Here is a 25,634-nt window from a genome sequence, read left to right on the forward strand (position 1 = left end):
TTAAATAGAGCCAGGTTGAATAACAAGGGTTGACAAAAAATGTTTTTTTTTGGTTGTATAGCAATGCTTTGTTGTCAAACCATATAATGTTGTCGAATTTAGCTAGAGTATAATTTGTAGTGTAGTGTTTGTTACACAATTGACATAAAATCCATTATGCTATGTACAATTTCGTTACTGAAATTAGCTTCCATTCCGTCCCGCGGCAATGTAAATTGTCTTCAGCTTTAAGATTAAACGAAAAAACTCACACAGTGATAGAATTTTAAATATTAAAATACGTTATTAAAAAATATACAAAGAAAATTTTAAAAATAGCGAGTATTTTAAGTGATAATCTAAAACTTAAATAATAATGGACGCGAAATTTGTTTAATACGAAAATTAATCAATTGAATACCCATCTATTTTCTGGTTTCCACAGTTGATAATATTTTTCTAAATTTAATTACGATTGTCTTAACCTATATTTTACACTACTATCTTGTACTGTTAAACGAAATGATACGTGAGCGCTTGAGCGAATACAAACTTTATATTTTTTGATAAATATAGTAAAAGTATTGCACCAATTGTTATTTAAAATTTTAACCAGGCTAAATAAAATGAAAACAATCACATTCATAGGAATTACCATGAAAAATATTAAAGAAAACAGCAAATTGTAACACACGCGCGTAATTACTACAGGCACTTTTAAAATAGACGGTTGTAGAGCAATGGCGCGTCTGTAACGCTTCTGTAATTTTTAGTTCACCAATTGTGACTGCTAAAGCGTTGCGCGCCTGTCACGACTGTTGCGTTTCCAAATATTGTATGAAAATTAGTAGTGGCGCAACTTTAGCGCCACAGTGGCGCCACTGCAGTGCTTTTATAAGCGTCTAATTTGAAGGCGCCCTATCTTTCCAACGGGAGTGTACTGTCATCGAAATCGAAAAACCGCTACCATGTTAAGGATTATTTTTGGGCAAGTTGGTTGTTTTTGTCACCCTCGGTGGCGACTCTTGGCGTTAAAGGGGCATTACATTATATTTTTATAACAAAACGTTTTTTTAGAGCTAGCTAATCCAATTAGCTACAACTCCGCTTGCAAAAGACTGAACTATTTTGGGACTCAGACAATTATAGAGGCAGAGTATAGCTTGTTAATCTTATCTATCACGCCCTACATGTACTAGCAGTGGTCCGTCCGTTATTGTGAACACCACCCATCTACGAGTGACAGGATCAATTAGTTTTTTAAATAAATGGAATAAACTTCTCGCTGTCGGCCATGTATTGCCTAACAAATATAGGATTTGATGACCAATAAAGTTACATTAAATACTTCCGGCCTTCAGGTATTCTTAAGCGCGCATCTTTTCAACTAGTTCCTGTTTTAATTAATTAATAAATTTCGTCCTAGTTTCTATGAATGTTTCTGTGCTAATTGTGACCGTAAATAATGTATATAGTATTCTAAAGACTATATTTTATTTAGCCTAGTTAAGCGTATTCTTTAATAGTACCAACTTTTAGTACGAGAAGTACGTACATGATTTGATATCACTTTCAATCTATTAAAAATAACTTTTTTTTAGTTACTTATTTTACTTAACTACCGTTGTTTGTATGATCATTTATTACATTGCAATACAGGCACTAAGAGATTTACAATAAAATGAAATTCAATTTTGTAATTTTCTTTGGATAATTGACTTTTAAAATGGACTTTATTTCGTTAACTTATAGTCGCTTTTCCTGTAGTTAGATATCTATTAAAGTGCTTGTTGTTGAAATCATTCTTCATTTGCTCATATTTCAAACTTCACTACTATGCAGTTAAAGAAAAAAATACTTAAAGGATTGGAAGTTATATGTAAGGGTGTATTTATTATTAAACACAATATTCTACGTACATATTAGTCTTATAAGTGCATTCTAGCTAATTTAAAGCCAAACGTTCCTACTTAAGTGATGACTTAATATTATCCTCATTCCACATTCCCGGCACTTACAATATTTAGCATGTAAGGTGTTTTAAATTTGGTGAACTAAAGTAAAACTTTCTGAGACTCATTTCAGTATAATAATGTTAGTACGGGCGATGAATGGGTGCAGGTTCAACATTACGAAATGTCGAAAAAAACCAACGAGACCAGTGAATAATACTGCCCTCCTTATCCATAACTAACGTAATCCACATTTTTAGCGAAATTGAGTTATTAATATGCTTAAAATTAGCAAAACATGGTCTACCACCCATTACAACTCAGTGGTTTTTTTTATATCTTGTTTGTTTCAGTTTTATTGTTAAGCAAAATCAGTGTAACTGGTTGTAGTTGATTTTTCAAAGAAAAAAAATCTTTAGGCAGGGCTCCGTCCCTCGCTCAAGGTTACGCAATAAGTGCCTACCGCTGAGAGTATCGACGTCGGCACAAACGCCTTTCATTTATGAGCATTCAGCTCCGCACAACTGCACACGGCGGGCAACGTTATTTTCATCTCTCTGAACGCGTGCTTACATTCCTTTTTCCTCGTAGTGAGCGCCTGGTGTCATTTGTCAGATTTAGCAGGCTATTATAGCGAAGGTATTTTCGATTTTCTATGATTGTGGTGTATCTTATTAAGTAATCTGTGCTTTAGGTGTCAATTTCTCCCAAGTTACCAAAATACAAGTGCGTTGTTTATATATAACAAGGAGGGCAGAGTCTCCGATTTTACGCACATCTACCAGCAAATCTGCAAAGTCTTAGAAACTAATTATTTTACACCAGATAAAAACCTGTTGTATTGGAAAATTAATTTGAGGATTTTTAGCGAATTAGAAGTATTCCTTTCATATTAATTATTTAGTATTGGACGTCATTGTATTTTAGTTTTGAGTTATTCAATTTTATTTTACATTAACTATTATTGATTTATTTATTATTCACGATAATTTCGCAGTTTCAATAATCTTCTTTTCAGTCGTATCTTCGTCAATGGAGGTCGTGTTCCCGATTGTGTTCGAGACTTATTGGACGAATTCCTTCCATCTATCCATTCTGTTTTCGACTTCTCTTAGGGCAGTTGCCAGTGACAGCGGTCACTTGGTCACTCCATTTCTCACCATAACCAGTTTGTCACGGTTGTCTGGTTGTTGGCAAGCAATATGACCAAAATATTTCAGAATTCTCTGGTAGCATATTGTGGAAAGTCTAGTAGTTGTGATACTGAGTAGTATAGCACTATGACTTTTTATAATAAAGTGACGCAATTAAAAACATTTAAAAACAAATGAAAAGTTAATGAAAAAATGTCGTGTTGTAATAGGAAACCAAAGTCAGTGGCGCTGGTTAGATAGACCTGGTTGGCGATTGCTCCACCGACAAGAGCCTAGTTTTTTAAATAAAGAACAAAACCTTAGAATAATGTAAATCTGTTATCATTCAACATTGTTCAAAAATTGTTCGTACATTCTCATTCACAATGACCTTCAAAAGTTTTATCAAAAACACCCTGCATAACTAAATGTGGTAACTATTAATTACGTAAAATATACACGAATAAATTGTATCTACACTTAAATGGAGATTACCTAATATCGTACATGAAATTAATTTTAATAGTAACTTCCGTTAATTATACATAACTATATACGAATGTTTAAGACGTATAAATAGAAATCGGATACATTGTTTATAAATAATACAAAACAGATGGAATGCTTATTTGGAAAATTATTATTTTTTATTATCCGACAAAAACTTATCAGAATATTATCTGACAAAAAATTATCAGAATATTGTAATTAATGAAAGCAAGAAGCCTTTAAGACTGAAGAAATAATAAGATTTCTAACTACTCAATCGTGGTTGATTGAAAACGAATAATTGAAACCCACAATTTGATGGAAATATATTATTTAGATAATTCGGGTCAGAATTTTGTGATATATGTTCAAAATTTGCTTTCCTCGAATTTGTAAAGTAAGTCTATGTTACACGGAAGAAGTCTCGTGGCTAATTGATAATTTTAGGCAATTAATTCATTTCGTTAAAGTTCTCTTAGATAAGTACCACTAAATCAAATATTCACCTCTGAAACTTCGATAGGTATCACTTCGATATCGATTCTTCATTCCGCAGCCAAGCACTCATGTACTTTTCAGGTGCCACAATTCATAGAGTCGTAACTTAATGCTTAAAGATGCCACTTATTTCTCATACAAAAGAATGTAGGGACACTTGCTTCACAGTTCCAAACAACCAATGGAAGGCTTAGAAGCGTTTATACATCTGAACTCTCTCACTTTTCACTAACACGAGTCTCATTTCGATTGACTATTTGAAAGTTCTTTAGAACGTGAACTGTTGACTTGGTTTGTCTTCGTCACATTGTTCCAAATACAATTCTGGTCTCGCGGAATCCAGACACGAATCGAGTTTTGCGTGTCTGATCGTAAGGCCTTTCCATTTCCATAACTGGGCGTCGTCTGTTGGGTCACAGGCGGCTAAAACCGCAGTTACTCGGTCTTCCGAGAGTGAAATACATATGCTATGATGCCGGAGAAGACCATTCTCGTATCGCCATTCTTGGTTCCCGCCTGTGTTGTGACAGGGATACATGCCTGAAACAGGTTAACAATACATTAGTAAAGAATAAAATAGCGCCATCTACAATACGTGGCGTGACCACGACTGTAAGATCTATCATCGATCATTGGACTAATGTCAACACGATATGAGATGTGTTAGTAGTACAGATGTGATCCGTGAGATGTCGGCAAATACTATGAGTCACGGATTATTTCTAGCATAATGTTTTTTTTAACAAAATGCCAGGAAATCAAACGAATGAAAAGAAGGTGTTTACACCGATAGACAGACGAAAACGCCCTTAGAAGAAAGCAGGTGTAGGCAGACGTAAGTCAGGTTTCAAAGAATAAAGTTTGCATACAACACTAAAATAAAATTTATAAAAAATATAGATGCAGCAAATTTGGTCAACACTTTCAAGTTAAAATAAGTCAGAATTCTGAAAGACTGGTCATAACAGCTCTTAATAGAGCCTGAAAATTTAATTATTTTCCGTTATTTTTATTAATCCACTTTGAAGCGGTATCCAATATTCCTCACCTCTGGTGCACAGTGGATTGAAAAATATTATATTATTAATAGTCGATATCAGATTTACAACGCTACACTTTGGGCAATTTTTAACTGTTTCTAAAGGACCGTTTACACGGAGCCAATCGGCAAGCCATTCCATGAAGCCAAGCTATAATATTGGTGTCGTGTAAATAGAGACAATCCATTATGGGGCCTACTACAACCTTTCAATTCATAAATTCAATTCAATGTAAGCTTAAAGTAAGCTTATTATAATATTACTCATATTCGTACCTACCGCATTTTCATGAAGAAAAATAAATAAAACAAGCTGAGTCTTGATAGTCACGTTGTGAATTCGGAACTATAGTCTAGTGTCAACTGTTAGCTTCGCCCCAGGAGGAGGCGCATGTAGATGATAGTAGGAGCGTAATAAAGTAATAGGAGTAGTAGGAGCGTATAGATGGCGCTGTCATAATTTTACGAAATAAACATCGCGTATTTGCTATGTGCTATTAAATAAAAAATAAACAGAATATTAAAGAGATATATATAAATAAATAAGTTCAACTTAACTTTTAATAATTACAAATGAATGGTAAGACAATAAAACTGAAAATAATATTGTTTCCACTGTGACTGTGTAACTATTTTATAATTGCTAAATTTGACATAAGAGCAATATTACTTTAATGTTAAAGTTGCATCATAGTACGAACTGAGTGAATGAATAGTCGCAAAGCTGCCAATAAAACATCATAGTTTTAACATTACAATAAGCTTACTTCAAGCGCGTTATGTTAAAAGTCAATGTAAGGTTAAAGTAATATTGTTTTAAGAGGTTGTGGTAGGCCTCCTGACCGTTGATAAAGACAATCCACTAAAGTAGAATGATTTCCCCCACCACATGTGCATTGAATTAACTCATGTAATGGCTTTGTGTGAACGTGCATCCTGAGCCACTCCACCAGTTTGCCTTGCCGTTTAGTAAAGAATCTTAAATAAACTTATTGTAATACTGGCTGTAGTGAAGATGGACGATGCGAATTTTACACTGTTCACTAGACCGGCTTAATGGCTTGACTTTGTGGAATGGCGTCAATTGGCCCCGTGTAAATGGGCCATTACAGGCAATTTTTAACAGCTTTCGCCTTTCGGTTGTCGACAAATATATGGTCCACCGATTAACTAGATTACTCTACTCTGATATCAGATTACTAATTTTATTCCGGGGCGTTAAAAACATCGTGAACTTATCAAAATATTATATAATCAGGATTTATTAATTACCTCCTCAAAGATTACTTACCTACAGTACCATCAACAAGGTGGCCCATGGTATCTAAACACCGCAAACCTTGTCGAATGGAATGCACGTTTCCAACCATGGCCGGGATTTGCAATTCTGGATACACATTGTTTAAGTACCAACGGAATGGTTTGCAGTGGAGCTTCTCTCGAAGTGCTAGTCGTTCATTTATACTGAAATAGAAAAATAATTGCTTTCATAGAAGAAACTTTCAAATTAAATGCTTGTCGAAGTGCTGCGAAGTGGGGGGTTCGTACAATATCTAGTCTGCAAAAGTGGCACGCGCGTGTCACGACTGCTGCACGTGCCGCTATTAAATAGTATATCAAAATTAGTAGTGGTGTGATTGCAGCGCCACGGTGGCGCCACTGCTGCGCTACTATAAGCGCCTAATTTGAAGGCGCCCTAAGATAAACAAATAGGGAAACTTGGACAGTTTTCTTTAAAAGTTTCAAAATTATCCAAATAAAGATGACATTTGAAAAATTGCTTGAATATACTTCTTTTCCTTTGATTCATCTGATGATCTTTTCTTTGATCCCGTTAAAAAAGCAAAAAAATTATTTAATGATACACTTACTCCCCGTAATCGACCTGTTTCGCTAAGGGTTGAGATCTGTAATAAAGTTCCTTATAGTCATCCATCCAGACTTCGGCAGCTCTCCTGGTGTTCCTCGCGAAGACCGCTCCAGAACCTCCAGGGAAGGTGTAGGGATGGCGTTTGCGGAACACATGACCTACACGGGAACAGGGCACGATTTCTAGGGAGCCTCCACATTGCCAAACTCTGTAATTAGAAATGAGAGATGGTCTAAGATTCATGGAAGTTGATTAAACTAATTTGCTTAAAAAGTCTTGATTATTTTCCTGCTGCGTTCTTAGGTCTACTACAGAAAATAAAATTGTCCTTTGCTATGTGTATATTACGCGCTTACTCCGGTTGTTCCGATTGTTTTTTGTGGGAAAGGGAGTACCTCAATAGCGGTCAGTCAGTAGTCACACTGCAGCTGCCTCATCAGAATCTTTGAATCTTTTGACTATATAAGAGTATTATCTAACCGAATTCATTAAAAAACATAAAATTAAAACAAACTCGGAATGAACTCATAGTATCGGAATTCCGATGTCAAGAGAGGTTATCGTTATGCCATCAAATATTAGGTGATATAATCATAAACTACGTTATTAAACTGTTTATCTAACTATCGCATGTGATCATGAGTCATCACTGGAAAGTGTTTTTGTTTGTTTTACAAGCTCAGTTTATTTGTTTTTCTTCAGCTGCATTGATCCAAAAAACAATTGGTTACGCGGTTTATTTCTTCTGTTATACTTGTTAAAATTGTATGCAAGAGTTAATCTAACGACATCTTTGGATGGAGTTACACCATCTTTGTTGTCGTCATCAATCAATAATTATATAAAGCCTATTAGTCTAATAACAAACTAATGATTCTATGCTAGCATATAAGCCCTTGAGTTAGCCGAGTGTCTCTTCTGCGGATAGGTCATTCATTAACTTTAGGGTTTAAAATAGCGCGACAGTCAGTCGACTGTCAAAGGTATTGCGAAATTACAATTTTCGTAATAGGTACTGAACTTTGAGTGAGATTACTTACCTGAAAGAAATCTCCAAATTCTCTCCTCCCCAGACGTTCATCTCCATGTCATATTTGCCAAGCTTGTTGAAGTACAGGCGATCCATGCTGAATAGTCCACCAGCGATCATGGGTGTCCTGATCACTTGTGTCGGGTCGCTGAGTCTGGCACTACGCTCGGAGTGAGATAGGTATTCCCACTGAAATTTAACGTCATTAGATTACTGACTAAAGATAAAGATAGAAAAGACTAACATACAAAAAATATAATAAAACACAGTTTAGTAGCTGTAGAGCTCCTTGTGGAAGAGTTCGTCCAGGAAAGTACTGCCACCTTACCTATTTCTGCCACCAAGCAGTAGGGTTAGAATTACTGTGTTCCGGTTTTGAAGGGTAAGGGTGCTGGTGAAATTACAGGCATATGAGACTTGTCAACTGCCCCACAGATCTTTGCGATTGAAAGCTCTGAGTGGCACTGCAACTGTTATGAACAGCGTGTAGCTTACTATCAGATGCACGACTTGTTCGTCCCATCACTTGATATTATAAAAAAAACTGCATGGACTAGATAGAATACAAATCCAAAACCGAACCAAAGTCTACTTTGAATGGACTGCACTCTCATGTAGTACAGCTCCCATACCTTTTTTACATAAGTTTTGGTTAACTTCTTGGTTCTGCGAAAAGGGCACTATAACCTGTGTGCGCACAGGAATCTTAAGTTCAGGTTCTAACCCCAGATCAGCCAGTGTACAGGGTTGTCACAGACCGTTGTCACTGACTTCATCCGGTTCTAAAGAGACTAGCGCCGTGGGTGAACCGCCCTGGGTGCACGTATACAGTACCCTCCCTATTTTGCAGATAGGTACCGGAGCTGTAGGCTCGCTCACTTCCCGTTGTGTTTTGCACAACTAGCGGTTGCTATCGCTAAGCCGTCGACTCTAAGTCCACTACCAAATCTCCGCATTGGTGGTGGAGCTGTACTGCACGCTCACTTCCCACCACTGAAAAAATACGGCATCGCTCCAGTTCCCAATAACCTTATCCTCTTCTAGCTCTCCGGGCTAGTGCCGGATAGCTGATATAGCTTCCAACTTAAAGGGCAACTCACGTGTCCCGCGTTTGTCCTCGCCTTAGACCCTCATGTAATACAGTCAAATTATGCTAAGAAGTTTTTTGTTTAGAGAAGTTCGCTGTAGTCACTGAGACCAAATATTTTTTTATCATTAAATTACCGTATTCCGAAAACTGGCATGAAATGCTAAAACTTTTATATACCCAGTAATTTGATTTGATGACGATCAATGGCCTTATAATTTCCAAGTGACATCATTCTGAGAAATACAAGTGCAATATTCAACCTAGTATATAATTTAGCAGATTACACAACAAGGAAGTGAGAGGACCTGGACCTTAGATTTATAGAACCGATAGGTCACAGAACGGTGCAATGCTTTAGCCTACATTTAGAAAGCAACTGCATTTGGTTAGACTGTACCGAGTATAGATAGAGGCCTGTTAAATTTGCATTCATTAAGTTAATTAAACAGCAGGTTTGTTTTATTGTAGTCTTGCGTGTTGCGAGTTAGCATGCATGAATTAAACATGTTACGCGTGTCTGCGATTTTAAACCTTATATTATTAAAAATAGTCTCTTCCAACATTCAAATTAGAATTTTAGTAACCTTGTGTAACCTTTTACGCACTTTCCGGCCGTAGTATTTCTAGTAGGCAGTTGTGTCGTGTTGATTGCCTTGAATGTGGATTACCAAAACCTTCTGTGAGACAGTAGATTTTTGTGGTCATTCAAAAACACTCAACTTTCAGCACTTAACTTTTTCCACAATTTGTGTCCACTCTTGATGTTAATGAAAATTCATTCGATATTGCAAGTTGCACGAATTAATTACCACGTACAATCGATAAACTCGAATATCGTATCGTATGCAACACGTAAATTGAGAGCTGTTTACCTTGGCGCGAGTAAACCTGACACGAGAGCTGGTTAAAGTGCTTTAGTTTAGTGGCTTCCATTGGGTCAGAATATCAAATGTTAAGTTAGGTGTTTCTTTACTATTTTGTTCGTTAGTTAAATGTATGCATATAATGCTTTATACTTTATCATAAAAGGCATAATATGGAAGATATTTGTATACTCAATGTTGAAGAAAATAATTGTTATGACAAAACTTTTCGGAAATTTTTGGTTTGCGCTTAGGTATATGTGTTTGGCATTGCTTTATTGCTCAATATCTTTGCGAATGCGACCGCATGAATGATTCTTTTTATTTTTAAGGCAACCATTTATTTATTTATTAGCAACACTAACATTATGTTCACAACATATTTTTATCGTATTTGACTTGGGTGTTCTAACATTGTAAACACAACAATTACAATGGTTGACGGCAATCTCAAAACAACAATCACAAACTAAATTAAATTTGTTGACAACTTACATTGACTTACAATTATATGGACGTCGGGTCCGCGCTAAAAAGTGTCCGAACTTATAGGGCGTTAAAATCGTATACAGAGCGTTATTCAGGCTCTAGTCTTCGTTTGTTCGACTGACAGCGAAGCAAGCAAAATTAGACAGTACTGCGATGACATTACAATTTAAATTCAACGTTTTAGCTTTTTCATATTCCTTGACATGTCACTACGTTTAAATAGGTTGACTTGGGACATGTTTTTCGTGGTTTTTGTATTAGACCCGTCGTCCATTCATTTGTAAGTCAATGACAACTTAACATACTTATACAATTTATACTAGCTAGCATTGAAATACACTGAGAAATACTATAGAAAGTTAATTATTGTATTTTATTATTTGTTTTTCACTTTATTTTTTATGCCTTAGAACATGCTCATATTGTCCTTTATCTGGTAACAAAGCCGCACGTAGGAAATTCCATTCCTTAGCGATACGCATTTAGACGGAGTCAAACTAGGACACGGGCTGTCAGGGAGCACAATAGAACGCGGAAAGAAATGCGCCTTTGCAATAAACTAAATACATTGCAGGTACCTTAAAGACGAGGTTCCAATCGAAACCTCCTCGAAGATCTGCCGAAGCTCCAATGTATTGGAAGGTATCCATGCTGATCACGTCAATGACCGGGCATACCACACGAGTAGGATCCTGCAACAAGCAATAGCGCACATTTTTAGCCTTCTTTGAATAATGATATACACAAGTAAAAGCACGATTCGCCTTAAAAAGCCTTTAGTTGGCTGATATGGTTACGTGACGAACGGAGGAATGCAAGGCCACACTTGTGGCGTCGATGTCGTATCTGTGAGGCTTAGAATTGCTCGTTAAATTTTAAATCTGTTAAACAAATAGTTTGTGGCTTACACGGCAATATTGAACCAGAAAACAGAATATTAATGCTATAGGGCTGTTGCCTTACGCGATTTATCTGCAGTAAAGTAATGGAAGTAAATAGTCAAAATCGTTTTGTAGGTCATCCTGTACAAGAATATTACCTATAGTCATTGACTTACAATTATATGGACGTCGGGTCCGCGCTAAAAAGTGTCCGCACTTGTAAGGCGCTAAAATCGTATACAGAGCGCGACACTCCGCTTTAGTCTTCATTTGTTCTACGGACAGCGCGATACTGCGATGACATAACAATTTAAATTTCGAATAGGTTGACTTGGGACATTTTTTTCGTGGTTTTTGTATTAGACCCGTCGTCCATTTATTTGTAAGTCAATGCCTATAGTAGTATAAATGTCTGCATTATCATACAAAAAGTCCTTGGGGAAAATTACAGTTTCAACAACATCCGACGTTTCTAGAAATAGGTGATCAATTTCCGATTCGCTCGATGTAGAATATCTTTTGCAGTACGCATCAAATCTGCGGTAGTATATTTTGACTAATCTATATTTCCTTCTTTAGATGGCAAAGCAAATTTGATTACTCATTTTCGGCAAGATCAAATAAGTTATGACTTTAAATATTTTTAGGTGTTCAATTAGAAACAAGTCTTCCTTTGTCAAACAGTTAAATATAAATAAAGATCGACATGCAGCTTAATATAGTAGTTGTCTAAATATCGAACTTTAACCTACAGCTACTCTTATCCCATTATTTGAGGTCGGCGCAGTTACCCTGCACATCTATTTTCTTTCCCTTTGGAAATATCATCTTTACTTTGTACAGACCTTGCTTTTGAAGTTGTCTACTATAATATTTACCATTTTCGGGTAATATAATCAGCATCTTTGTGTCCAAGTGTAAGGACACAAACGAATACTTCGCATCTTTACTAAATTATTCCTTAAATACCTTTTACCTTATGGATTTTGGTAACAATCCCCTTACAATTTTTTCTTACTATGCCGTCTCACAGCCTTCCTCACAAGAGCGTACTCTATAGAAACAAAGCTTGATTCTACTTTGGACAACAACAAATCGAACTCGATAAATTGGACGTCAATGGAGCTACTTTCAAACTTCCTCTTATATACTCATTTCTTATCCCATATATTCTGATCACACCACATATCCATCTTCACATTTGTATCTTAGTTGCATGAAGTCGTCTTTAATCGAACATCCACTCATAGCGAACGATATAAAAATCATCTCATCCAGTGCCTGCTATCATTATGTTCAAAATGCGTAAAATTGTATGTAAGCTTTAAATAGCACAAATTACCCTTTACGCTTTACTTATCTCAATGATTATATAATAACCTAACAGGTGTTTGGCAAAATCTGTAATAACGGTGTATGGAGGGTACAGTCACACTCATTTCACACACATTATGATTGCACCGTATATAGGATGACACAAAGCTACCTGTTTAGCATTAATTCAATGAAAATGAAATTAATTCTCCGTGTCCGAAGATACGGCTTGTAGCGTCAACTGTATTTTTTAGCAGACACCAAAAATACACAATATAATATATATTTCGTCAAACTAGTCGATCGACATGAGTCTTATAGGAACAACCTACTAAAACCAATTGACTTCAAAACTAGTTAATCAAATCAAAACCGTTCACTGAAAAGGTTAAAGGTGAAATTACACGTGGTCTTCCAACTTCAAGTGTTGTAAGTAACCTTCGAATCCATCAGGTCATGATGGGATCGAAAATTCATTTCGCATTTCGTAAATATCGATCACGGTTTCAGAATTATGATATTCTTTGTTGATCGTATCTATGTCAAGGATTAACCAAATATTTAAGAGTCAAAATCCGCTGCTTATAAAGAGAAAGGACTTTTTGTTGTACGGCTCTATGATGTTCAAAATGTTGCTAATCTTGAGTATAGCGAAAGATTAGAGGCATAAAAGGGGACGGATAATTCACCTGGCGATCATGATGACGGTAACAAACAATTAAGCAAAAGCAGAAAAGAAGTACTGTAGATAAAAGTACGAATAACAATAGTATTTGTATAGAAAAAAATTGCGATAAATCGTGAACATGGGAAACTACACAGTATATTCACGAACTGTGGTTGGACTCTTTTGTCATCTGTTGTTACGAAAATGCTATCATATACGTTTATTTTTAATTAGTGAGGGTTATTTGTCGTAAGTAAACATAAATTCGGACTTTAAAGAGTGTTGAGTATCCAAGTTGCTTAATAACTACAGGAAGAATAAATAATCTTTGAAATGTCAAGAATCCTCAACTCTAAAGTGGGTAGAGCAATAATTATACGTCATCTAAATAAATGCAAGATGATAAAAGGGCCAGGGTTGAAAGACCCCTGTCAAAGTTGGTTCTCTTTGTAAGTTTGTTGCAAATAAGTATAAAAAATGGTCAATTTTATGGTAGACAGTGTGAAGGAAAAGCAAACAAAATTAACATTGAATATGGTCATGCACAACATTCTGTTTTTCACAATTTTTTATGTAAGTATCAATTAGATATACAAAGGAGTACTTGACCTTGAATTACAAAGAGTACCCGCATGGTGATGAAAACACCAACCCAAGGAAAACCATGCTGACATTGTTAAAGCGTAGACAACGGTGAAAGAAAATAATGTGGAACAAACTTGAATGACGTGTTGTTTCTGCCTCAAACTAAATTAATTTTAAGCAATCGATCCATGTGCAAATGAACCAACATTCTAGAACTTTCATTGCCAACTAGTCAAGGTCGAAGGCCAAGCGTATATCACGACCGCGCGAATGTCACGGATAAGTTGATGAGCAATTATTATGTTGCTAAACATTTGAAAAGGTAATATCCAATTTAATTTCAAATTGATCACGATGAAGGACAACCTACTAAATTTCAAAATCAGACGCAAATCACGTCCATGACTTGTGAATATCAGAAAACGGGACAAAGAACGTGCCTAGGAAAACGAGAGATACGTTATGTGCGTTCAATAAAAACTGAATAATATACAAGTGAAGAAAGGCAAGATCTTGGTCCAACGTACAATATCAATTAGAAATTTAGGTTAATAACAGACTAAAGACGGAACAACCAAGACATTACAAGAACTGATTGTTTCTTATGCCGCAATCTAGCGATGCACTGCTAATGTTTGTTCTTCCGAGTTGCTGGTGAACCGTGACTTATTCTTGGTCCGGGTCAAAACAATTATCCAACCTTCACATCTACTTTGATTATCGCATGCGATGTCAAGGTCCCGATGATGAGCCAAATGTCACACATATGCCGAAAATAAAAAAATAACCGGATTGTAGTAATGTGCGTTCATGCGTTATACTAGAGTCTTCGTAAATCCGACTTTTTTCCGATCACGCATAATTTTTTTACGAATATAATACCAATTAAACAATTTCAAAACAACAATCTCGAAAATTAATTGGTACTCTATTGTAATATTACTTATAACTTACTATTGGAAATAATAATTCTATTTCTAGTAAACATTTAGCAGAAGTATCAGTAATATTCCAATAGATGGCATTACATGTATTTTTAAATGATTTTATTTTTTTATATACGCTACTTGGTTAGGACTCACAAATACTTTAATATCTGTATTTTAATACTACAATACTTGAATATTTTTTATAATGCACACACTCATAACCCCGCACTAGGGAAACCCTGCATTGCGGGTGCTATGGACACACACATAGACAACTAAAGTGCAAATTACACCCAAATTCACGAGAGAAATAAATGTAATCCATGCAAATATATCTCCCGGCCCGGGAATCTAGGGACTTCTACCATGGCAGCCCAGTATTTTTCAAGTCCAACATTTTTAGTTTGCTTTGGAATATTTTCATCTAAAGAAGATATAAAATACCTACATTATTACATAGTATTGCGAAGGAAAAGAAGGTTACTCTTATGAAAACCGTTCCTGAAAAGAATATTTTGAATTTGAGTAATTTTTTTATTAATTAAGGAATAAATAAAAAAAAACTGAAGCAGGAGTACGAGATTGCAACTCTACAACGATCGCCGAGTCTTTCTTACCAGTTTATATATTCCACAGCGCTTTGCTTAAGTAGCGAAAATTGCCTACATGCCATTGTGTAATAGCAACAGGATTTACCTATTTATAATTAAATTAACTTTTATATAATAATCACTTAAAATTTCAATTTATAATTTTGTTATATTATTAACAAAGTTAAATCAAATTAAAAAAAAAAAATCATTTATTATATTTATATTATCTTCCGTATTTATTTAGTTTCGAAATTATTATTTGTTTAATTTATACAACATTTTCACAAATTCAACAGCGGTTTGCTCCTGAGTAAACACCGGCGCTGAGCTATGGCCTATTTGCACTGCTACATCACACATACATAACTGGGTGTTCGGCTGTGTGCGACTCTGTTGGTTTTTTTTGTTTTTATTATATTACATAATTTTCTGATTGTATGTGTGTCTCTAGATCCAAATAAACGGTTTATCTATCTATCTATTACTTATATGACAGTAGACCCCTTGATTGCACAACACTCTGCTTTTCCAGAATTGGAGGAATTCTTATGTTAAAAGACCATTTATTTTCGTCTTTATTATAGTAACGAATTTTGGGTTACGTGCAAATATTACCTATTTGTAAAGCTGACACTGTGTGGACGTAAATATAAAGGTGTTGAATACAAGGGTGAAGGGGACATGTCAAGCGATGATCCGCGTTGCGTAATTTTCTTCCATTCACTCGCTTGAGTAATTGCGACGTGATGCGAAGAATAGGGAACCAGAAACACAAACACGAGGCATTTCTAAAGAAATATGTGCGTACAATTAGTTAAAAAAGATGCTAATTGTGTAGACCGTACGTCAATAAAAAGATGTCTTTTAAAGGCATACTGTATCGTTTAATTAGGGTAATTTGTCTTGTTTTTTTATTTATTTATATATACTCAGATTACATTGACTCATCAATTACTTACCTCATAAATAAATACCTTATAATATAAATAAATCAAACATCTGTCGACCTTCATGAAGGAGGACGGTTAGCCGAAGGAAGTCACAATTATATCGGCGGTTCCGTGGAAGGCAACTTGACGCCAGACTGCGGCATACATCGCCGACAAGTGCAATTCGTGTAGATTAGTTATTTAGCATAAATAGTGTAATTTTTTTAAAATCAAATGACGGAACGGACAAGTCGTGCGCCTGATGGTAAACTACACGCAAGTCCATAACAGTTGCAGTGCCATTCAGAGCTTTAAATCGCAAAGATCTGAGGTGGACTGCCACTGCACTCTGAGACAAATCGACATGTCTCATATGCCTATAATTTCACCAGCACCCTTCAAAACCGGAACATAGTAATGCTGACATCGCTGCTTGGCAGCAGAAATAGGTAAGGTGGCAGTACTTCCCTGGAAGAACTCTTTCACAAGGTGTTCTACTGCTACTAAACAGTGTTTTATTATATTTTTGTATGTTAGTCCTTAAGGTATATACTAAATTAAATAACGTAATCAAATTAAAAAAAGGTAATGGAACACTATTTATTTACATGTATGGACTGTGACGTGTGAACAAGGTGGGTGTCCGGCAACCGGCCTCGGAGACGTTGGTGCATATTTATCCATCATAAAGGTCGACAGATGTTGAGTTGGTATTGACACCACAAATTAATTAAAATTCACATTGTGATAGAACCTGAAACGCTCGACCGCCCTGAGGGTCGAGCGTTGTCTTTCACCCGTATCTGCAAACTTCGTGGAGTACTCACCCGACTCAACACCATTGTGCTGCTTACGGATCCCCCACACAGAGTAGTGATACGTGATTTTGAATGTGACTAATACTATCATACAAATGAGCAAATCATTCGCCTAAGTCTAATCCAAGCATAATCAGGATGATTACCGATACCGAAAGCCTCTGCCATTCGGTCGAATCAGAAAAAAGTCCAATGATTCATAAGTCGGAACTACTCGCAACCATTCACTATGTCCATATCAAAATGTCCCTGTCCCCATCACATTTACGATATGTCAGAGATGGCTAGGCAGAAATGCTCTATGGAATGTCTGGATGATCATTCGTTACTATTTAATATTAGTAATATTCATCCAGATCATTCGAATACGAAAATTAGTAGGTTACTAATTTAAAAACCAAAAAGCAAGGATCCGATAACAACCACATAGAAAAATTCGTGTGATACGTTCCGTGGCTTAGTTGGCATAGCGTCTGGCACGGTTTGCTGGGAGACGTCGATTCGAATCCGGCCGGGTCGAAGGATTTTTTTCTCAGTGTTCGATCTTTGTATTAATAATTAGCTTAGATTTGAATTTTGGTTATAAATATTTATACAATAAAATATTTATGTATTATTTAGCAACAACGTTTGAAATTAAAACATTTATTTCGCAAGTGGCAACCTTTTAATGAGAATATTCGTAATCAAATAAACGTATATATACAGTCTGTACTCATCTCTAGTTTAGCCTAAAATTACAGAGCACGATTCTTCATTGTAAAATATATTTATTTATATTTAAAAGGTCATTTTTTTTCCTGAAACATTACTAGTTATTATAAGTTCTTTTTATAAAAAATAAGCGCGCATTTTACTTCCATCTCACCTGATAGAAAGCGACAATGAGGTCGACGATGTAGCATGCACACCTAAATAATGCCTATTCACTCTCGCCTTGAAAAGGCCCAAGTTCTAGCGTTCGGGGGATAAGTCCGCAGGCAGGATATTCCACTCCCTAGCCACTCGCCATATAAATGTGGAAGCGACACGCATCTTGCGAATCTTGTGAATATCCACAACATACGGGTGGAACCCCACCCCACGTCTAGTTCCCCGATGATGAAAAGGGGAAAGCGGAATGAAATTACGCAATTCCATCGCACACTACTCGTATAAGTGTTATTATCTCATAATTGAAACTCAAATACATCTTTATTTAATAGGTAAGCAAATTACATTTGAAATGGTCATATTGATTATACTACTGTTCACTGGAAAGGCAAATTATCTGAGAAAGTGAGCAAGAAACCCAGTAGCTGCTTTTTGTAAATAAACATTTGTACACGTTTATCATTTACAATATTTATTTCAAACACAACAAAAGACAATCCAACGAACAATACAACGACCGACACGGACGACAAGTGAACGAACTAAACAGGGCCCTTAATCTGCTAATTTTCTCGAAACCGCTCGTCATTGTAATTGAGACTCCATTGAGATTATATAGCAATTATGATAATATTTGATAATTTGCTGAAGTCTAGTTGCAAAGGCGATTCAGTCTCAGTAGTCTTAGTGGTATGGCAGTGATGGCATTCATTCTATAAGCCACTAAAGATCGTTATCAAAACTATGATGGAAATTACTATGTTGCCTTGCCAAAATATCTATGGAAATTACAATGAAAATTACTATGGAAACTGCTATGCACATCTTAATTTTGATATCGTTTTATCAGCAATTTATTCTTCAAATTAAATGTATAGAATATTATAAACTCAACATTTATCGACCTTCATGAAGAAGGACATTTTCCGACGGCAGCTACCGGACACCCACATTGCGTCTCACGTCGCTGTCCGTACGTGTAAATAAATAAATAATGTTAGTGTTTTATTATATTATTATGTGTGTTAGTCCATAAGGTATGTATTTATGGATCTTTTGTAACGTCAACATAAATAAATAAATAAATTATTAGTAGACTACACCATCGACGCTGTCGACTTGCCATTGAAGAGCAGAATATAATATAACCTAACCCCCGGTTAAAAATTTCATCCCCTAGTTTGCCACCCGTAGCGGTGGATCATTTTCTTGAATGGGATCACATCTGAGGTACCTTCTTTCCAACAAAAAAAGAATCATCAAAATTGGTTCACAAGTGGCGGAGTTATCGCGTAACATACACACAAAAAAAACATACAGACGAATTGAGAACCTCCTCCATTTTTTGAAGTCGGTTAAAAAAATTGTAATGACAGTTGAATAGTTGCGCGATGGCTAGCCACTGACAGCTACTACTCGTAACTTTTAACAGAATACCAAGTGTACAAAATCTTTGACACTATAGACATACAACTGAGATGATTACCTTCAAAACCAGAACACAGTAATGCTCATTTTATTGTTTGGCGGCAGAAATAGTTGCAGTACTTCCCTGGACGCCATTTTTGACAATGAGCTCTAGTTTTGTTTAGTCTAGTTTAGTAGCAGACTAAACTAGATTACAGTGTAATAATACATAATCTTTAGTGTAAAGTTTCACCTATAGTTTTAAACCGCGTACTCTCGTGACCATAGGTAAGAAATAGTGCATCTAACTATGAGGCAACTTTCAAACTAAATCGTTGTTGCAACGACGAACGAGGCCGTGTGGGAGCGCTAATTTGTGGTAACCATGGCGACGAGGCTGACCTCTTTGCGTGTTAAGGAAATTTTGTTTACCTGTAAAGATCTAGAATGAACACAATGCTAATGTACAACACTACTATTATTACTAACAATAATAATAATAATTATTTATTTCAGACCATTAAACATCTTTATTCTTAGTTAATATCATGTTTTTTATATTTAAAATAAGTGCGCATTTGACCTGTTGGAAAGTGACGGTGGAGTATGAGCAGTGGACTGGTCGGGCGCCTATCGGGCCGGGAGCACGGCAGGTGCGCCCGTCTTGCGCCCGCGCGTGGTGTTATCGTCTATACAAATACACGGAATTACATCCGTCGTGCTCCCGACCCGACACGCGCCCGACCCGTACTCGTTCTCTTATGTTTCACGCTTCTATAATGCTTATTAACTCTCGCTTTGAAAAGGCCCAAGTTATACAGTCCACAGAACAAGACTGCAGGCAAGTAATTTTTACAGCCATGATATTAACTTATTTTTGTGAAAACAGTGTACCATTTTTGTTACGGTTATTATTAACAATCAACACAACCGCGCCAATGGTCTGGTCTTAAACTAGGGAATTCCCTGTAGGTAGTATGAGTACCAGAGCAACGGAATTCACTAAGATCAGAGCCAATTTAGAAAAGTTCGTTTCCCAATTCGGTCCTACCAGGAATCGAATCCGGGACCTCTTCATGTAAGCCGTTGGGCCACCTTACGAGTACCAAAGCAGTGGAATTCATCCTGGAGCACTACCCATGACACCCAGACCAGAAACAATATACAAAAGTTCATTTTCCTAAATTCGTCCTACCGGGAATCGAAATCTGGACTTCCATCATTCAGCGTCTACAGTGTTAAACGTTGGACTACAACTATAAACTACTACTATCATCACGACGAAACAAAAAACAAGCATCTATGTATATAAAGATACCACTATACTCTGTTCTGTTTATACTGTGTGAGAGTATAGTTAGACCAGACCAGAGTATAGTAGTTAGTATAGTTTCTGACATAATTCACACAACCCAAAATGATCACTAATACATATTATTATGTAGTTATACAATTTACATGACTGAAAATTCAATAGTAATAGAAATTGAAAATAAAAAAAATCGAAAGAACTCGAAGAAATTTTTCATTATGTTCGATCTTTGTATTAATATTATAGAACAAACTGGTGGAGCAATTAAAAAAAAAAAATGAATACACGTAGTAAAACATCATAATATTCATTATAAGAAATATTACAAATGCAGGAAAAAATTTTGCGGGTTATATTGAATAACATGTGCATGACTTTGCATTTGATTAATGTATCTAGTTTGACTAAAAAATTTATATGGAAAAATTTACTTCTCGTTGTGGCCGCTAGGGGCGCTTTATCATTTGAATTCAAAATTGGAAAATCAGATATATAATATTCACTACAACCTATACGTTTTTGACGTTAACAACATATAAACAAAATGGCGGGTTTTTGGTATTACAGTTTTCATAGCAATTAATTTTTAGTTTAAGTATTATTACGTTTTGAGTTTCTTCTTTATTTTGTTACCTGTTTAAACTGATGGTACTATGGCACTATTGCGAATACTCAATAAATAAATAATAATGATTACAATCAAGACTAATTTTTTTTTCTCTAATGATTATGACGTGTATAACAAAGATTTTCTGCAAGAGCTTATCATTTTTATTTCTCTGCAATCAAAGCAACATGCAACACCCACATTAAGTTTCGTAAAAGAGAACGGGCGATCAGTATTGAGCAAAAACTCTCTTACGGCGTAATGTGTTTACAATAACCACAAATAATGCAATATGCATTATCGCTTGTGCATTACGGTCTACTTTTAAATTATCATTACCGACGTAAATTTTTAAGTTTTGAAAAAATTATCAAATTTCGAATTTTAAGTTTTGAAATGTTCTAATTTAAAATTTAATTATTTCTTCGTGATACATAAGGTTATGAAGGCGTTACAAAAATACATAGTACGGTATGACTCCCGCCGCTTAGAAGACTATTCAAGAAACCTAAAGGTCTTTTTGCCATTCTATAACTACATTAAAAACACAATAAAAAATATTTACTAAGGATTCCGATAATTAAATGGAGACCTAGCTCAAAGGACTTGTATCCAAGCAAAAAATCTTATTAAATAAATAAATTTGACGAATCACAATTACTCTCTCCAGAAGTAGAGCAGTTTTGCGTGATCTACTTTGTAGTTGATTAGAACGATGTGCCCGTGTAACGAATTGAAAGAAATTATAGTGACAATTTACGAAAATTGAATTTTCAAATATGTATAATTTTTTGTTTAAGGAAAAGGCAAAGGTATAAACTATAAACCTAAGTCTTGGTAAATTTTCAGTTTACAGGCATTAACCCTGTAGCGTAGCCTTAGAGAAATGAGAATGCAGAAGGCTCTGTTCACAAGATTTATTACAAGAGGTGATAAAAAAGGAAAAGAAAGGTCCAAAAGGACCTATATAACTATATAATATTAACAGTATTCGACGTGAAGTTTAACAATAAGGAAATGAAGGCGATTTGTGATTTATGGGCAGTGCTCTCGTTTCAAGAATTTTGATGCGAGTCACGACGCATCGAATAACGTAAGAAAAGTGAAGGAAACGAAATTCGAGAACGATTTAAAATTTTAAAAATAAATGGCCAGGAAGCAGAAAAGAGGTTGATAAAAAGGTGGAATGACGATAAAGGAGATCAGCAACGTCACAAGTCTGGACTTCCGTGGGTCATCACATCGTGAGTCATTTCAGGGTGTAGACTCCAATTCCGTGTTAATGTGTAATTTTACTATAGCATCAATTCTGTATAATTATGTCCGAGCATTTCGTCAATTCTGATTTCATCACGTAACTTAACTTTAACTTTTTAGAGTACGATCGGCTACTGCCTGCTTTTTTAAGCCGCATGTAGCCCGTATACATCTATTTTGACCTTTCAATGCATGCCCAATCTACAGTGCATTTCACAGAAAATCATTTCTTGCCCAAGTTTGGTTGCTGCATAACAGACGTACAGCATTAAAGTTTATATTGGATAGCCAGAATAATGTATAAGAAAATTTTAGTATCTTGGCACATACATACCTATACTAGATGTGTTTGACATTTTAGCTTATTTTATATAGTTTGGATTGTTTCGTCAGACAACATCTAAAAGTGAGGGACTGACGAGGCTCAATGTATTATCCTTTACACACTAAAAGACGTAATTTGTAATTTTAAAACTATATTGTGTATTAAAGGCGGTAAATAAGGAATGACGAACTAGACACTATTAGAAGCCCGAAGCCAAAGTGTGAGAGCTTTCGGAGTCGAGGTTCGTAATTCCCGTACCGCCGGTGGAACATAAAATGTTTTTCATCACACTAAGACCCGAGGGTTTTATTTGGGGTATTGAAGTAAAAAAAGGCATTTAATATAGTCAAATTAGCCTGTATGTAATCATACCATTTACGTGCAAGTGTGATGAAAATATTTTTTTATGGCTATCAAGTGACGCGAGATGCGAAACATGGATAATCACAAAGAGAGACATAGAAAGATTGGAGTAATTTGAAATATAGTGCTGGAGGGGAATAAAAAAAATGGACTGAAAAGATATCAAATGCGGAAGTTTTGAAGAGTTTTGAAGGATTAGAGGGAAGAAAGAAATCTTTTAAATACACTAGAGAACACAAGGGGGAAAATGTTTGGATTTTTTTTTACATAATAACCAATTTGTGAGAACGATAATTGCGCGGATTATACAAGGGAAAAGGAAGAGAGGAAAACTAAGAATGGCGTGTAGTGAACAAATAAAGAAGAAGGTCAAAGTGAGCAGCTAAATGACGTCAAGGGGCTGGCTATGAACCGTAAGAATTAGCGGAGGCTACATCGACAAAAGCCTCTTAAATAGGATGATGGTCAAGTGACGGGACGAACAAATCATGCACCTGGCGGTAGCAACAAGTCTGGACGAGAGACGTAGTGGAAAAAGATCTCCGCACCCTGCACGCAGAGAACTGATGCCAACTCGCATTGGAGTCAAAAACCCATTTCGGGTCGCTGAGCCAACGAAGCATTGACTTACAAATAAATGAGCGACGGATCTAATACACAAACCACGAAAAAAATGTCCCAAGTCAACCTATTTAAACGTAGTGACATGTAAAGGAATATGAAAAAGCTAAAACGTTGAATTTACATTGTAATGTCATCGCAGTACTGTCTAATTTTGCTTGCTTCGCTGTCAGCCGAACAAACGAAGACTAAAGCGTGAATGACGCTCTGCATACGATTTTAACGCCCTATAACTTCGGACACTTTTTAGCGCGGACACGACGTCCATATAATTGTAAGTCAATGCAACGAAGTAAGTAAGTAAGATCTTAATCCTACTTGGAATAAAACTCATTATTGTAACATTTATGGCTTTATTACGATTACTTATATATCGTGGCCGTAATCCAAAGAGTTTGGAACACTGCAAGTTCCTTTGAGGACTTTCTAGAACCGACGAAATTATTTATACCCGACTGAAACTCTTTTTATTACATAATTATTTTTGCAGTACAAAGAAATTATAATTTTGTTTTTATTGGATGTTTTCATTATATTTTGACAATTTTGCGTGTCTAATAATTTTTTTAGTTATTGATAAATTAAGAGTAAACTTTAGAAATCACAGTTTTATTCCACAAAAATGTTTAAAATCAACATCATTCTAATAGCAGTAGAGGTCCTTGTGAAAGAGTTTGTCTAGAGAAGTACTGCCACCTTACCTATTTCTGCCGCCAAGCAGTAATATGAGCATTACTGTGTTCCGGTTTAGAAGGGTAAGGCTGCTGATGAAATTACAGGCACATGGGACTTGTCAACTTATGTCTCAGGGTGACGGGTGCAATGGTAGTGCCCCTGAAATCTTTGCGATTTAAAGCTCTGAGCAGCACGGCATCTGATGACTCGGACTCGGATGTCGCTTGTGCACTAAGTCCGTTTCAAATCCAAGAAAATACGAATATCGCTTGTATATATAGAGATAAACGATCCTTGTGACATTTCTGAATCGAACGTAGTAAACACACGCTCTTATTGACAGGTTTATCGCTTACACGTGTATGTGGATTGGAGTAAGTACCCTCTGTAAAATGTTTAAAATATATTAGTGTAGTAGGAGGGGTGTACAGGTTGGTAGAGATTCGCTCGGCTAGCTGGTGCCCCCTTACTACGTCCAGGAATCAAACGACGAAATTTTGGTGAAGAAGATTTGGTTTATTGTACAACAGCTTACAATACAAGGGTGTCCAATAAAAGGGATTCGTCGCGTTGGATGCAAGCGCGGTGCAGAGTCCGCGACAAGTCTCGGTGGATGCGAGTCTTACAAAAAGACACTCACTCACAGAGTAGTTCTCGTAACCTGTCCCGAAAGATTCTTCCATTTAGTAGTGAGGATAACCGTAGAAATCCAATGTTTTGCAAAATGCAAAAGAGTGAGTAGATCTATAAAAGTATTAAGTTTGTATATAACTAGGTTTTAGTAAAGTTTTGTTCAACTATCGTTTTTAATTACAGATCGATTAGAGCCTTTTTCAAATTTTTACAAATACTTTGTTATACGTGGTACTCAATCAGCACACACGTGTCGCTTACCACCAGGCGCATAACTTATTTATTTATTTATTTTGTACGACTGACCCACACTTACAATATAATATAATATAACTAAACAAGTCACAGTCATATAAGGATTGAGTCAATCACCGGCTAAAAGTAAGCTGCAGAATTTGGATAAGCTGCAGAAT

General features: G+C 35.9%; 1 protein-coding gene across 3 annotated transcripts in view; it reads right to left on the minus strand.

Annotated features, from left to right (window-relative positions):
• Positions 1-3,813: 3,813 nt before the first annotated feature.
• Positions 3,814-25,634, minus strand: part of LOC113226783 (polypeptide N-acetylgalactosaminyltransferase 2) — a 171,979-nt gene continuing 150,158 nt past the window's right edge. The window contains exons 6-11 of one of the 3 annotated variants that reach the window (XM_026459528.1): positions 11,011-11,124; positions 8,001-8,179; positions 6,962-7,168; positions 6,382-6,554; positions 4,437-4,591; positions 3,814-4,393 (exon numbers count right to left, since the gene is read on the minus strand). In XM_026459528.1, the coding sequence (XP_026315313.1) occupies positions 4,292-4,393; positions 4,437-4,591; positions 6,382-6,554; positions 6,962-7,168; positions 8,001-8,179; positions 11,011-11,124 (930 nt within the window). In that variant the 3' untranslated portion in view covers positions 3,814-4,291. Of the gene's footprint in view, positions 4,592-6,381; positions 6,555-6,961; positions 7,169-8,000; positions 8,180-11,010; positions 11,125-25,634 lie in introns of all 3 variants that reach the window. The other 2 variants (XM_026459527.1, XM_026459529.1) reach the window with 2 other exon arrangements.

The sequence above is a fragment of the Hyposmocoma kahamanoa genome, unplaced genomic scaffold (assembly GCF_003589595.1).
Source record: "Hyposmocoma kahamanoa isolate Upper Pololo Valley unplaced genomic scaffold, ASM358959v1 202, whole genome shotgun sequence".
NCBI lineage: Eukaryota > Metazoa > Arthropoda > Insecta > Lepidoptera > Cosmopterigidae > Hyposmocoma > Hyposmocoma kahamanoa.